The 15,412-nt window shown below is 37.0% G+C and overlaps 3 protein-coding genes and 1 long non-coding RNA gene across 7 annotated transcripts in view; 1 reads left to right on the top strand and 3 right to left on the bottom strand.

The window, feature by feature from the left end:
• The window catches only part of LOC128873099 (lachesin-like), a 170,416-nt gene extending 167,986 nt beyond the window's left edge, over positions 1-2,430 (bottom strand). The window contains exon 1 of one of the 2 annotated variants that reach the window (XM_054116379.1): positions 1,515-2,430. The gene's annotated coding sequence lies outside the window, so the exon portion shown is untranslated. The remainder of the gene's footprint in view (positions 1-1,514) is intronic. The other variant, XM_054116384.1, reaches the window with a different exon arrangement.
• Positions 2,431-5,296: 2,866 nt separating this feature from the next.
• On the bottom strand, positions 5,297-9,507 carry LOC128873324 (uncharacterized). Of its 2 annotated transcripts, none has more exons than XR_008456394.1 (3): positions 9,390-9,507; positions 6,865-7,191; positions 5,297-6,775 (listed from the first exon to the last, which is right to left on the bottom strand). It is a non-coding gene; the product is annotated as an uncharacterized LOC128873324 (long non-coding RNA). The 2 variants fall into 2 exon arrangements; XR_008456393.1 differs by having other exon boundaries at positions 8,146-9,472.
• An 887-nt stretch (positions 9,508-10,394) lies between these two features.
• On the top strand, positions 10,395-13,765 carry LOC128874058 (uncharacterized). 2 transcript variants are annotated; one of them, XR_008456558.1, is made up of 9 exons: positions 10,395-10,526; positions 11,261-11,401; positions 11,670-11,787; positions 11,881-12,042; positions 12,117-12,350; positions 12,457-12,588; positions 12,683-12,855; positions 13,286-13,406; positions 13,583-13,765. XR_008456558.1 is itself a non-coding variant. In XM_054118323.1 (8 exons), exons 2-8 carry the CDS (start codon positions 11,265-11,267, stop codon positions 13,656-13,658), a joined length of 1,032 nt encoding a protein of 343 aa, XP_053974298.1. In that variant the 5' UTR covers positions 10,395-10,526; positions 11,261-11,264; the 3' UTR covers positions 13,659-13,765. The 2 variants fall into 2 exon arrangements, 1 of the variants encoding a protein (XP_053974298.1); XM_054118323.1 differs by lacking the exon at positions 13,286-13,406.
• A 127-nt stretch (positions 13,766-13,892) lies between these two features.
• On the bottom strand, positions 13,893-15,399 carry LOC128874059 (N-acetyltransferase family 8 member 3-like). Its single transcript, XM_054118324.1, has 2 exons — positions 14,597-15,399; positions 13,893-14,412 (listed from the first exon to the last, which is right to left on the bottom strand). The coding sequence occupies exons 1-2, from the start codon at positions 14,893-14,895 to the stop codon at positions 13,902-13,904; spliced, it is 810 nt and encodes a 269-aa protein (XP_053974299.1). The 5' UTR covers positions 14,896-15,399; the 3' UTR covers positions 13,893-13,901.
• Positions 15,400-15,412: the final 13 nt, after the last annotated feature.

The following is a 15,412-nucleotide window of genomic DNA, read 5'->3' as shown; positions in this document are numbered from 1 at the left end:
CTTCCCACGCTGTGTTTTCTTGAAATTTACAACCTAGCTAGGAACTCCTTGAATACAAGTTTTATTTATATTTAGTTTATGATTATTTTATTTGGAATAATTTCATCTTCGAAATGCCACAAACAATAAATCTATTGAATCGTATAACATATTTAGTTTGCAGAATCTTGAGATTTCAGAATTCTTGACATAGAGAAGAGAAATAAATCAATTCACTAGTCCTGGAAAGCGTACTCTTATGAATTGAAAAGTAAAATTTCTTGATTTTATTGTACATTGTTTGTATATAACAGAAGAAAATGTTAAAATTTACTCTTTGACAATTAATCATGAGGGCAAGTGAAAATATGGAAAAATGTATGAGAATGTCCATAAATGTGTAAACATATAAAATATCAAGAGGTCATATCATTAGCATATCATTAGGCATACATTCATTTAAATCTCAATTCTTTATTCGGATCTCTAAAAATATGAATTCGCGTGAACGTCCAGTCCATTCGCGAGTGAAACCGGCGCTGGTCTAAATAAATAAACAGTTACTAAATTATGGTTCTCGCTTTTTTCGCCCAAGCCTGAATTTTTCCGTCTCGGCCCGCTAACTCCGTAACGGTGAAACTTTAAATCGTACTCCGAAAGTAATTGTACCTATACGCCCACGCAATTAAAAAAAAAAAGGAAGAAAAAAAAAGGCAACAAAGAAGCTTTTACCGTGCAGCGAAAACCATAAAAGAAAAGGATTACACGGTGTAATTTCGCGCAGAGGGAAGAAACGGGTTCGTCGGTGTGCGGCAACAAAATACCGTCGCAAAAAGGAAATGTAGAAGCACCTGTCCAGATTTAGAACCTCAATTACGGCTATGGAGAAGAAGAATCAATGCAGAAACACCCAGTAATCCATCCGCTTCAGTGGAATGGGACAGTGACTTTTGCTAAAGTAGCATGACCGAGTAAATAGAGGAAAGAAAAATAAACGCAACCTCACCGCTGCCACCGAACTACGGAGTCTCGTGTTTGCCTTCAAAGGGAGCGAACAAAAAAAATAAACAATCGAGCCTCGCGACATTCGCGCATCTCTGTTTTTTAATGTTTTCTCTGTAAACGTGGAAAATTTTACACAGCCAAATTTTGAATAGCCTTTCATTAAATTCCCTCATCTACTACACTGTAACTCCCGATGTACAAAAATGAAACGAGTATCTCGTACTCCGATTCAATATGGAGTAATATCTGCCCCTCGATTTTCAAAGAATTGGTAATTGATAACGTCACCCAAAAATAGGCGACAGGACTTACTTTTCATTAAGGAACTACAAAAATTAATCCCGAATGTGAGACGCTAATGAAATTAAATCTGAATAGGATTCCAGAATTTAGCAGGTTTAAGATGGTACAAAAAATGTTAAATTACCTAATCTTCAAGAGTCTCGAGAAACAATTTTACGCTTGTACAAATTTCCACGAGTTTTATCTTGGCAGTCAACGTATTAACGAAAATAAAGCATCGCATTCACCTTATCTAAGATCTCCTCGACCCCGAAGCTCCCCGGATTGACGACGTCACCTAGCCCACCAACGGTGTCATGCTTATCCCGTCATTGGTTCCAGAAGCACCTTCAACACCTTTAGACACTGCACGACGCCCGTCCACGAGTACCGCACAAGAATCACGTGTCCGATCAACCGCGCCTCCCCAGCATGTCCAAGTCCGTAACACCCTCTAACGATGCTAAAGAAACAAAGCAAGGTCGCGTATACAGGAAACAATCAACGAAAAGCGACGAGAAACTCAACGCACGCTCGCGTCCGGCGCGCAGGATCCTTATCGTACGAGGAACGAAACGAGAAAAGCACCAATCACATTCGGAAGAGATAAGATCGTAGACACACGGGTGAGAGATTCAAGCCGATCGAGACTCTCGGGTCGATCCCCTGTCAGCATCGGAGGGTCGATCAGTCATGCTCCCCGTTTGGGCATCGCGATTAGGACTGTGGAGTTTGGCTATTCTAATTGATGTACGTTTAGGTCTGGTAGCGTTTCTCGAGCTAGGGGTGAGATAGAACTGGAGCGAGCGATTTCGACGACTTTGATAACCGACGATAAGGTTGATCACGTGGCTTCGCGAAGGGTTCGTCGCGATTCGCGAACGACAACGACAACGCCGTTACACCTTCTCGGTGATCCGTCGAGAACTGCGTTCACCACGACTCCCCACCCGAGGCTTTGGGGGCAGGACGCTCGGCGTCGGTGGCACGACGCGACGCGCGGCGTCGCTCCGCCTCCACGTGCGACTACCTGGCAGCCCTCCGCGACGCGGAACTCGCGGCTTCGGCCTCTTCATCCTTCTCCGTTTCCGGTCGCTCCACTTCTCGTCGCTCTTCTCCTGTTCACTCAGCATCTGATCGCGCCACTTCACCGCCGCTACTCCCGAAGGAGAGTGCCCTTCTCCTGCAAGAAGGAGCACCCCTGTAATTCCAGTGGCCGTTGACCATCGGTTTACTCGTCGTAATGGACTTTAGTTATAATTAACGACCGATACGCCGAGCAATAAATAAGAAACGGGGAGGAGTCGGGGAAACGGTGTCGATATGGAACGCAAAGGGTTCTCCACGAAGGACTTTAGGATCAGGGGATCACCCGAGGCCTGTAACTCTTTCGGAACTGAACTATTTTCTTTTCTCGTACTAATGTAATTTAATTTTTAAGGTTAACTTGGACTAAAATTTGTATGGAAATAATAAAAAAAAAAAACATCCTGATAGCGTAGTTCTCAAGGAAAACTGGTCTTTTTTCGTGTGCATAAATAAGGACATTCGACAAAAAATATAAACTACCTGGCGGTTTATCTTAATGTACTTTAAGGTATATCACTCTGCAAAAATGATTAATAAACAGATGTATCATATGGGTATAATAAACATAAATATGATATTTCTCTTTGTTGCAAATTCCCTTAACCCATTCGTTAATTTAAATGCGAACATTGCACTTTCTACTTCTGGCAAGCGTGCAGCCCCTGACACATCCTATTACACGTTATATATTAACTGTGGAAATACGTTTCCATGTTCGCAAGATTCCTGAGAGGAGAAAAATGGAGCCTTGAATTAGAATGACAAATTGAACTCTGAACTTCGAGACTACTATACATAAAATTCCTTACATTACACGTTTTAATCCTTTTTCGAAGATTCAGAATGTCATCTATAAATAGGACTATCGTTTTCCACATGATAAAATTTCGACGAATTAAATGAGATTACAAAGTTTCTATGATGCATTGTATTATTTTCGTACTAATTACATAAATAAGCACGTCAACGAAATTTTCAACATTTTATACGTGAACACTGAATGGTACCTAATAAAGTTTTAATCGTTCTTAATTTACAAACAAAGAGTATCGATGAACCGATTAACTTTAATCAATTACCTTAAACGAACTTTATTAAATTAATTTCAACTCAGCAGCAATCAAAGAGTATCGATTAGGTGACGAGAGGTATCAATTCGTTACGTTAAACCTCATTTCGATACAGATACACATACAAAACTGACAGTATCGATGGAATGGCAATCTACAGTTCCACTTCGTTAATGAAACTGATATAACGTCCGAAATGAGATGCAAATGGCCCAGGGTGTGGTTGAAATGCAGATACGAGCAGCAGAGTTTTTATTTACAACCCCTATAACGAGACCGACCAGCATAATGCGTTTTTTGAAATGGATCGGTCGTATTTCTCATCGCTGTCCTATGTATTTCTCTTGTCACTTTCTCTCTCTTTCTCTCTCGCTGCCGTTTTTAAGTCTCATTTATCACATCCGGTAGGGTAATATTTTAAAGACTCACAACAACTGTCACAGAGACTCAGATCCTGTCTGCCAAGAAGTCTTCAATTTTTCTGTAACCACTAATCTTCGCGTACATCTGCTATGCTGTATAATAGCAGATTATATGTATATAATCAGAAAGTGTTTCGTGAAAACAAGACAAAATATTTAAACCATAATCAACTCTATATAATAAAGGGGAGATCCATGGTACAGAAAGATTTGTAAAAGTTTTTGTACAGAAAAATAAACTTCGAAGAATTGGAAACCAGACTTAGAGTGTCACGAATGTTTGTCTGCGTTTATTTCCTTCGGTCGTGAATCCTTAATAAATATGGAGTGGAAAGTAATGTTGGCTGCCTGTCTCTACTTTCTTCCCATCTCGAATAATTTCGAAAATGGCTCGATGAATAATCTTTCTAAGATATAAAAGGTCTATTAAAAAATAAAATCTTAAAACTACTTTTGGACATAACTCATCAGATATGACTCTACACGTATGCATAAATAAACCTATCAGTTTCCAAAACTCTAAGTCAACTACTAAGTCAGCTGCAAAAAAGATCGTGTGAATTGCTAAGAAACTAGTAAAAAAAGAAAAAAACCGGTGAAACGAGAAGGCTGTTACGCAAACATCAAGCAACAAACATAGTATGACGTCGAATCCCTGGACCTAGGTAATCGAATAAGAATCACGATAACAGGATGGAAACATTATTCGCGGCATCTAGGTTACGGTGAATTAGGTTTAAAGTGTTGTGTCTACATTTTAGACAGGGTATTACGGCACGTCGATTTCTAGGTGGCGCGGGAGGGGGAATTGAGCGGTGGATAATATTTGAGTTGCCGAAGACCATCAGCCACTGATGTAGGGGAGACAAGGATGAAGGTTGTAGGTTAAGTAAGTGGTTAGGAAGACGGCGTTGCCAAGTAATGGAATAAAAACACTCGACCTCGGTGTCACCACCATTGATCTGGGAAGCATTATCTTTTACCTTCTCGTCGAGTGAGCAGACGCGTCAAAAATTTCGTTGAAAAACGCTTCTTTCTTGATACTTTCGCGAAAATAATAAATGTCCATCGCGAAAAACTCTATTAACGATGTCGCCGCTGATGGGTGACTTCCTCTTTACGTTACTTTACACCAGTCGATATTTAACGCCGAAGATTAAGCGCGTATCTATAGTATCTTGTACCTCGAACATTGATAGCTGTATTCATGTGGACTGGAACTGGACTTTTCCCAATTTTCTCAAATTGGGAATCATAAATATAAACAACCAACGACACTGGAATTAAACACTGGAATTAAAAATCTAGGTTAACAAAGTATTAAAACATCTCTCAAAGCCAAAAATAAAGAATAAAGACACTAAATGGCACCATTTTATTCCATGATTAAATATTGTAAATGTAGAATTGAATTAAATTTTCTTTTTTTTTTTTGTTTATTAAATGTTAAGAACGGATACAATACAATGCGTGTTGTCAAACGAAAGGAGACGGATTATCATTAAAATAACGAGAACGAAATTACGGAACAGGGTAAAGTAGTATGTTCGGTTTCATTAATGGGCACAATGCCAAACGCATACGTAGATGACACGAGATAGTACGTGTTCCGCAGCCCTTTTATAGATTGGTGACTGCTTTCGATACCGTATACGCCGGACTGTAATTAGTCTGTAGGACTGGATCCAGCTTTCAATGGACCTTCAATGAGCGCTACTAATGACGGCCGGATGACGCATCCGGAATGCCTGTTTAAATGATAGTATGCTAATCCAATGGGAAGCATTTCGATCGTGCACATATCGCGAGACACATCTGATCTCACGTTTCAGTTAGCGCCACACTTTCTCGTTGTACCACGCAACAATGCGTCTACGTATCCATAGTACGTATGATACATACAACTACACGTAAGACTGTATACCACGGATGAAAACGATCAAAGGGTTTAAACAATCAATTTAAAAATAACGATGGGTTTAATATCAAGAATGTCAGGATATTTGAGAACATTTAAAAACATTTGCACACTCGTAAACTTACATCTTACGGTGATGTAGTTATTTTATATAAATGGGAAATATAATTATAAACATGTATTCGCAATTTTAGTGGTTACTTCTGTATTACGATATTTACAAAAATTTAGAAACGAAACGTACGAGTACGTACCCCAATTTCCTTGAAAAGCCTAAGTTTCTTTTAAACCGTTATTTACACCTTTTAATCGTTTTCATCTGCTGTATACCTAACGTAGAGTTACTATTAATTTCCAACTTCAAAGACTGAATGCTCTTCCACTAAATACATTGGAACTCTAGAACTATGCAAAGGTCCCAAGTTTCTAAATTTGGAAACTTTAGATAACCTGCCGCTCTCGGTGATAAATCTGCAGTTACATTTGAACACGCTGCGCAGTTCCTTCAATCGTATTTTTTCTATTAATATTCCAGGGCTTACAGTCGCTCGATAACTCAAGTGCAAACATTGAATGCTATCACATGAAATGTATTAGAACCTAACAAACGTTCAAAATTTTACGTTACTATTTAAAGAAGCGGGACATTGTTAACCTGACACTCTCAATATTATTTCTTCCAGTTACTACGTCGATTCAAAGAAATATCTTCTAAATATAAAATCGTGTATAATCTTACATCCAAACAATTCTTCATAAACAATCACCATAGTCTTTGCCATAAACCCTATCTTTGAATCGCCATAATAACGAGAAATAAGCAAACAAATTACCAAAGAGACCAAGAGATGAGCCTGTCGTGACCCACAGTTCGGTCATTTTTCTTCCACTTGCGATAACCCGACATTCTTAAGGGTGAACGCGTTAGGCGTTTGATCCAATACCGGAATGGATTTACGCGCGCTTCGTGATACGGGAATTCCCATGCGATCCTCGGGGCCGCGGGAGGGCTGGAAAAGACACGGGAACGTAAACAGTGACTTAAATCACCGTACATGCCTCGGGGAAAGATCGAAACACGTTGTACGTCGACGGATACCTCTACGGCGAACGTGGCGGAATGATGAGGTGTCGCGCTAGAATAGAGAAGGAGGACTTTCCGGTCCGCTGTTCCATCCGATTCCGTAATCCATTCCGGATACCAACGGCATCCAGCTCGCTCGCTCCGCTTTTTTTCGTCGTCGTCGCTCTCTCCACGGATCGCTCGGGGACAGGATACAGGACATCAGTCTTTTCTGTCTTCGCTCGGTTCGGGGGCTGCAAGATTCCACGAGCGGAATTCTGCCCTCGATTCGTCCTCCTGTTCGATACGTACGCCGCTATCGGGTTCGCTGCGTCCTGTTTCTCCATCCACGGGGCCCCCTTCCTGGAATCCACGAGCGAATTCAAATATTCCTTTGCGATAGGAGAGGACCGACGAAGGAACGAATCGGGGGGGCGAGAACGAGCAGGTGTAGGCGATCGGTAAAACGAAAATATGAAGCGGACAAAGGGGACGACGGAAGCGTAGCGCGTGCGATGGAAACGGAGACTAAAATTAGAATGAGGGAGGCGGGGGCCAGGGTGGCCACGGAAAAGCGGTAGAAAATCGAAAAGGTGGTTAAAGCGGAGGAGGGTGAAACGAGTGAGAGAGCCCTGGGACAGCTACTTGCGAGAGGTTGGGTGTACACCGACTCGCATTCCAAGCAGACTCGGTGAACCGGGTTCATTATTTTCTCGTTATAAGTTTCTACAACTCGGGGCTTGTTGTCGTAACGCTGTTAACGCGGACGCGTCGCGAATTGTTAAAGCGACGGCGAACGATCGGCGTCGCGTATATATTCGGCGGCTTCCTTAAACCCCGCGTCACGCGCTCCCCCTACCACCGAACTTCTTTTTATCCTGCTCAACCGCCTAACCCCTCTTTGCCTAACCCCTTTTTTTCGTTTATTAATAAACGAGCCTGTGTCACTTGGTATTCCCGTTTCTCCTGACGAACAGAGAGGAGGGACCCGGGGAGGAAGGACTGATGCTTTTCTACATTATTTCCTACAGAAGCTAACGATGGATTCGATAGCGATACTCGTGACTCGATAGAGTTGCGTTGAGACTCAACTTTCTCGTAGCTGCAAAGAATGGAATCATCTCCTTGTTTATAGAGGGTGTCCCGTAACTGGTAATTTTCAAACATTACGCGAGGCACTCCTGCTTTGTTTCTATCTCTCTTGATGAGGGGAGGGAAAGAGTGGGAGAGGAAAACCTAACAGCAACACGACGAAAGGCCAATCGTCTCATTGTTCCCCCATAACACCCAGAGGAATTCTTGAACAACTTCTCCTACCTGCTGCCTCAAACTTCCACCCAAAAGCGACGAAACGCTTGCTGCTGAACTAAAACTGGAGCACATGCCAGAGCCGTCTTTTCCAATGGATCGTTCCTGACGATCTTGCTTTTAACGGTGACTTTAATTGCACTCTTTGATTCTGACACGCTCCTTAGCGCGTCGATCTCACTGGATCTTTATTCTATTTCTACCTCCTGGCGTTTGGGAACTTGTAGGGGACGTTGTCAATGGCACATAGCCACGAGATATTAAATTTGAATCGAGGTTGTTCTACAAGCTTGTGATACTCGCAAACCTTGGTGCGTAATTACTAATTGTTTTGTTTAAAAGAGAAGTTTTACGCGACTGACATTAATTGTAGAAATTCAATGTAAAATATGATCTATTTCAGTCGACCGAAAAGTTTCGAAGTTCTAGCGACTTTCATACTTCTACAATCCATAATTGCGAAATGAGATAAGCAGTATAACGAATTCTCCAAAACAATGTTTGTAAACGATATTTGATATATTTTTGCTTTCCTTAATAGAAGATTAACATCTCAAGCTTATGCAAATTTCTAGAGCAACCGATGCTCTAAATTATTGGAAAAAGTGTCAAATTCCAAGCTGTAGTAATCTGCTGTTGCACTGGTGGCTACTTTCGGCCCAAATCCAAACCCGTAGACGTCGTGGAATAGAGTTTCCCAATAGAGAAGGCAGGGTAGTAGATTCTGCAAAACTGCTCCATAGTTGTGAAGCAGCTTCATTTCTCCTACATTTTCCAGGTCCTCGTCAGAGCTCCATCGTTGGTGGAATGAAAATCATTAAAATAGTGGCCAGAACGAGGGAACACTAGTCGGTTCGATTCAGGCGGCGCAAATGAGTGGAGCGATATTAAAATCTACGCGGGCAACAGATGGGCTCGGATAGCTTTATGGTGTTCGAGCCAATAACGAAAATCATTAAATTAACTTTAACCGCCGGTGCGCGGCGCACTGTTAACAGCGTACTAATTTTATTATTTAGCGTTTCGCATAAAAATCCCAGAATTTCCTCCGTTACTTTTCTCGTCGGTGCAATTCACAGTGTTTCCACGCGACACGTTCGTCCGTTTCTGTACCTCCCGTTTCACTTTTAATTTTCCAACCGCGCCGCGACGTATGAGTTATTACGCGTCACTTTACAAACGGTATTCTTCCCCTCGCGCGATCGCACAGATAGAGGAAGATTAAATATCGGAAAGAAGGGTAGTGTATTTACTTCGTTTAGTCGATAATCCGAGATGACAAACGCTATTTTCTTCTCGAAACTGTGATTAATGCGAAGAGAATTCCGTTGACGCGCTGTACAGCGTTCGACGCCAGGAGCAGTGCTGCCACCCAGCTCAGTAACGAATCTAGGTTTCTCGGGACCCTGAGGCGTGTTGTTTCGAGCGGCCTTTACCTTTTTTGAAATGTTTCATGAAAAACAAATATTACTCATTGAAATAATATAGTCATCCTGCTGTGGTTGTTTGAAAAATATAGACACTCAAAATTAGAACACCAAACGTAGAGGTTAAAAATATTGTAAACGCAAACGACTATCCTACGACTGTCAATTTTGGAAAGTCTTAAATACGTATCGAATAAAAAGATTTTACTTACACACAGTCTTGTGTGCAGAAAATTTCCAACGAAAGGGTCTGTGTGAAAATTAAACTAATTATCAAATCGTGAAGCAAAATACACAATTTAAATTAATTTAATAGGAACGAAAGACATGATCTGAAGAGAGTCATAATATATGTATATGGATATATGATATTCATTGCTTTGATAGATTGTTAGATAGAAATAAACTGTAACTTGTAGATAGTTACTGTCGTTATTTACATTAAAAAATCAACATTATTGAAGAGAAAACTTGTCTATTATACTACCTCGCGAAACCACGAACGGTGCTATGAAAGATGGCGACACCAACACGAGGTTCTATGGCGCGAACCTTAGCACCACAAGTCATAGTTGTTCCGTCGGTAATCGATACGTTTAAATTTCTAATTTTTAATTTAACAAAAATTCCTTCACAAATTGCATAACAAGGATAAATAATGAGAAGAATAATAAACTACAGTGGGACGTCTTTCATATTCAGTAGATATATCATTGCGCAGAAATGACATTTTTGTTACCAATTGTTCGTAGTACACATTCCTGTAAAGCTTCTTTACCTTGGTGATCGATAAAATAGTTTGATAGTAAAACTTGTTTAGGTCGAAAAGATGGCAACACTAGTTTGTCATCGTGAAGCTGGCACGATCTGGTCTCTAGTCAGACTTAGTCAGTCTTATTCTTATCAAGTGGGTATACACTTCGTTGTCAGCAACCAGTATCAGTCAATTCATTTCATACGAACGTAAGAGACAAATAATGTTTTCTATAAATTTATATTTAAATTTAGTTAAATCGATTAGAGAACTAAATTATACAAACATATATACGTAATTATTGACGAGAGTTATTCCATTGATTCTCCATCGAATATGTTCAATTCTTGTTGATATAATTCATTTTTAATTGCAATTCATTTGTGATATCTTGAAAGGATGATAACGTTATCTTAACTTGTCTGTCACTACTTCCCATCTTCAATAAAAATTGGTGCAGTTATTTAATTTATTTACAGTGACATAATTCGGTTATTTAAAATGCAGTAGTCCTTGAACACTAAAAATACGAGATGAATATAATTCTATTTAGCATATGCATGAATTTATTTCCTTGGATTATATATATATGTACTTCATTTAGTGAAAGTATTTTTATATTTCAACAGTTGTGAGAAGATAAATGTATATATGAATAAAGTTTTTGTATTTCTGACTGATGGTAATTTAACTTCTGCAGAACTCGATAGTGTACATTCGAAGATTGTTTTAATTTATTAGACTCAAATTAGACAATAAATAAAAACATGGAAAAAAGTACAAAATTAAATTCACAGTATAATAAAGATAATTTGAAAAAATAACCACAGGATAATTTTGAGAATATAGTATTGTATTTATTTCGTAGTATTCCTCATAAATATTTGTAGTACTAAGTATTTATAAATATATCAGCTATTTGAGTTTTATTAATTACACTTAGAAAAATGTTACCACCAACGTACGTGGAAGGGTTTCACGATTTAGAAGCCGTGAAAGCTATGGAGTATAGACCTCTCGGTAACACTGGACTGCTCGTCAGTAAACTTTCCTTCGGGGGCGGACCATTGGGTTGCCACTATGGGTCAGTAATAATAAATAATAAGCTTTACTTTTGCTTTTGAAGTCGTAAACAATCGATCTTCGATCTTTTTTGGAATCCATTTCAGCGAATTTTCAAATCCACGCGTACTTACAAACAGACCAAAAAAGACTATTTTATTATTTTTTTAATATTCATTTAATATTTGAAAACGGGAGTTTGAATTTTTTTAATTAATGTAATTGAAATTTCCTTTCGTGGAACGTTGAAGTAATGAAATTGAATGGTTGACATTGTGGTCTGTCGATAGCGCATACGACGAGGATGAAGCTATTGAAGCGATACGTCAAGGAATAAAACGGGGTATTAATTACATTGATACTGGACCATGGTACGGCCAAGGTCGTTCTGAAACCGTGATTGGAAAAGTAATTGAAGATCCTTCTGTAGCATGTTAAACCAACTGTATTAATCGTTGTAATTAAATGTTGCTAATATTGTAACGTTTGTATTAATTCAAGGCTCTGAAAGGCATTCCACGCAAAGCATATTATATTGCAACGAAAGTTGGAAGGTATGAATTAAATTACGAAAACATGTTTGACTTTTCGAAAGAGAAAACTCGAAAAAGTTTTAAAGACAGTTTAGAACATTTAGGTTTGGATTATGTCGATGTTATACAAGTGAGTATGGTTATTTTTTCTTTCTTTAATGAAATGTCCTGAATTCATAAATTCTTTTTTTTTATATATTACAGGTTCACGACATCGAGTTCGCTCCAAGTTTAGATATTATAATTACACAAACTTTACCAGAACTGTCGAGCAAAGTCGCGGATGGTAAAGCCAAATATATCGGTATCACCGGATATCCGGTATCCATTTTGAAGAAATGTGTCGAACAGAGTAATATTACTATATCTTGCATATTGAGCTATGCAAGGTACACATTAATAGACGATAATCTGATGGAATACATTCCATTCTTCAAGGTACGATTTTGCCATCGGTATCGTTAACAATTTACTAACTGACCATGTGTATACAAATAATCTTAGTGCAAACCTTACACGTTAACAAATTGAACAAATTTTCTAGGCGAAAAATATTGGTATAATTAATGCTGCAGCACCTTGTATGGGACTTTTAACTAATAATGGCCCACCAGCTTGGCATCCTAGTTCAGAACAAACAAAGAAAATATGTGCAGATGCAGCAAAGTGTTGTAAGGTATAGTATATATGTTTAAATTAATAAGAGCAATATATCACATAATTATTACATAAAAATATTTTATCTGTATTGGAATAAAACATATTTATAGGATCATGATACAGAATTAGCTAAATTAGCATTGTGGCATTCTCTTCAATGTAAAGATATAGCTACATATTTAGTTGGAATTCAGAATTTAAAAGAATTAAATATGAATCTTGATATTCTTAAGAATGGTATTACAGAAAAAGAAAAAGCTCTCCTGCAAGAAATTCAAGAGAAGTGAGTATAACATTAATTTATGAAATTTTATTGATGATACATAAAAAAGTACATTTTAAAAAATGTTTTTTTAACAATAAAAAGATTTCTTTAGTATATACATCCTTAGAAAAATAAATATGTAATTCATTAAAACTTATTTACTAGATTACAGTTCCAATGTAATACATAAAATTTTACCTGCGATAACAAATTGATATATAATTGAGTAATGTATTAACAGTGTTGACAGCATTAATTTTTTATAAAGGGCAATATCAACAAAGAAATTAAATTAAATATTTAATGATTTCAATATTAAAATTCTAAGAAAAACAAATGCCCTGTTGTATCCCATTTACTAAATTACTATATTTACTAATTTACAAAATTTACTAAATTAAATTCAGCCATTTTAAAAAGTATATATTGCCTTCTTGTGTGTCAATAGTTCCCGATATCCGAATCTTTTAAACTGTCTGATCTGACATAGGAATATGCCCTACCAGCATATTTTTGTGATACATAAGTCCCCAGACTTTTTTATCGCGCTTCAGCCTGATATCAAGCTGGTGAGTTGCCAGATACAAAAATAACAATTTTTGTTTAACAGAATACTAGCCCCCATGAAAATAACATTAGAATTCATTGAAAATACATAAAACAGTTATACAAATGTATATAAAACTTACAAAGAGTATAGTTTCCTATTATAATATAAATGCATATAATCTTTTTCTTATTTCAGATACTTGTGTAAAGTAACGGAAAAACATTGGGAAAACAAAGAAGTTGAAATATATTGGAATAATATGAAAAAATGAGAAAATATATTTTTATAATTTTTTCATACACATTGTAATGACCTCGAGCAATGTGTTAATAGTTGAATTGTATAATAAACTTTCGAAATAGAACTATATTTTCAATATCCGAGTAACATTATAAAATATAAATTATTTTATATAGGAATAAGTTATAAATGCAACTTTTAGAGATTTCTCCTTGGAAGATATAAAATCAGACTTATGGATGTTGAGTATTTAAGAAAATATCAAATCTAATATTTAATTATTGAGCATTACTTTGCTGTAAGCAGCAGGCACATAATCATCTTCACCAGGCTTAATTTGATATGTCAACTCATACATCAATACAGTTACAAGCGAACCCAGAATAGGTTTATGATACATTTGTTGCAATTCAAAACCTTTCTTAAAACATAATTCCCTTCCACCTTCTGTATATTCTGAAGCAACAGTATTGGCACAACTATATCCTTGATCAATAGCAAACTGTACAGCAACATTAATAAGACAAGATGCTATTCCTTTCCTCATGTATTGTCGATGTACATATAATCTTTTAATCCATGCACCTTTGTCTAACCTATGACTCTTACATAAGGCAATGGTACCTACAATCTTCTTAACCTGAGACGAAATATCAATATTCGAATCACGGAATTGTTGCTCTGTCAATATGGTATAATGTACATTCTTGGGATTTTCTGTCATTAGATAAGGTTCAAATGCTTCGGCAACCCAAAAACAGGAAAATGCATTTGACATGAAAATCCTGTCATAATAGATGAAGAAGTTTTTATAATGAGATTAAATAAAATACAAATATTTTTCATTCAAATAAAGTATAAAAGCTCCATAAAATGTATTGTGGTAAATGACATATTATTGAAACAATTTACAAATTATAAGTTTTATAAAAAGAAAGAAAAATAGGTATAAGTATAAAGAATTTTTACCTTGGTATATTAGAAACTTCTTCATTGACTTCCATAGCTTTCGTAGTGAAACCTATGTAAGTTCCAATGTACACAAGAACAATAACAATAGGAACAACTAAAAGGCAAACTGAAAAGGGTAATCCAAAGAAGATGAACATAACAGCAGCAAAAAGTATCATCAATTGGAATGTTAGCTCCTTGAGTGCAATTCCAATAAATGTTGCATTTAAAGTTGACATCACGCTGGCCTTTACTATTTCTTTGCAACTGATTTCATCACCGGGCCTATAGCTTCGTATTACTATAATGTAACTCATCCTTCGAACTATTTGTCTTCACGATACTACAACTTTTACATATAATTAACAAATCCAAGTCAAATTACGCGTAGACTAACATATTTTGTGGTTATATTTATCAATTCAGTTTCCATGATATTTACGATATTCTCGCCATCTGCACCAGATCACACAAAATTAATTGTGTAGACTGATGTAGAGTTTTATGTGCAGAAATTTATAAATAATTTGTAAATTTTTAAAACTTAGCAATACAAATATCTATTTATATACAATGGTATTTTAATATTATACAAGGAAATTTCATTCACGTTGTTATGAAAATAGAAATATGATGTTATTAGACGTAACTTGATATTGGATTAAAAATGATACATTTAATTTGAAACTTCAAAAGAATACAATATTTTAAACTTTCGCCTCGGCATTTTTTGATTTTTGAAATATTAGTTTAGTTGCATTTACTTTATCGCGCATTACACAAGATAATGTACCAATGTTTAGTCAACCTTGAATACGTCGAATGTTGTTATTA

Source organism: Hylaeus volcanicus, chromosome 3, assembly GCF_026283585.1.
Source record: "Hylaeus volcanicus isolate JK05 chromosome 3, UHH_iyHylVolc1.0_haploid, whole genome shotgun sequence".
NCBI lineage: Eukaryota > Metazoa > Arthropoda > Insecta > Hymenoptera > Colletidae > Hylaeus > Hylaeus volcanicus.
Note: the sequence above shows the minus strand (reverse complement) of the source record. Positions and strands in the feature narration are given on the sequence as shown.

Excerpts from the sequence above, each read along its gene's own strand:
- LOC128874058 (XM_054118323.1), top strand. The coding sequence starts at position 11,265 with ATGTTACCACCAACGTACGTGGAAGGGTTTCACGATTTAGAAGCCGTG. Across the intron at positions 11,402-11,669 it reads CCATTGGGTTGCCACTATGG|CGCATACGACGAGGATGAAG; the intron begins GTCAGTAATAAT and ends GTCTGTCGATAG. Across the intron at positions 11,788-11,880 it reads CTGAAACCGTGATTGGAAAA|GCTCTGAAAGGCATTCCACG; the intron begins GTAATTGAAGAT and ends TATTAATTCAAG.
- LOC128874059 (XM_054118324.1), bottom strand. The coding sequence starts at position 14,895 with ATGAGTTACATTATAGTAATACGAAGCTATAGGCCCGGTGATGAAATC. Across the intron at positions 14,413-14,596 it reads GAAGTTTCTAATATACCAAG|GATTTTCATGTCAAATGCAT; the intron begins GTAAAAATTCTT and ends CTATTATGACAG.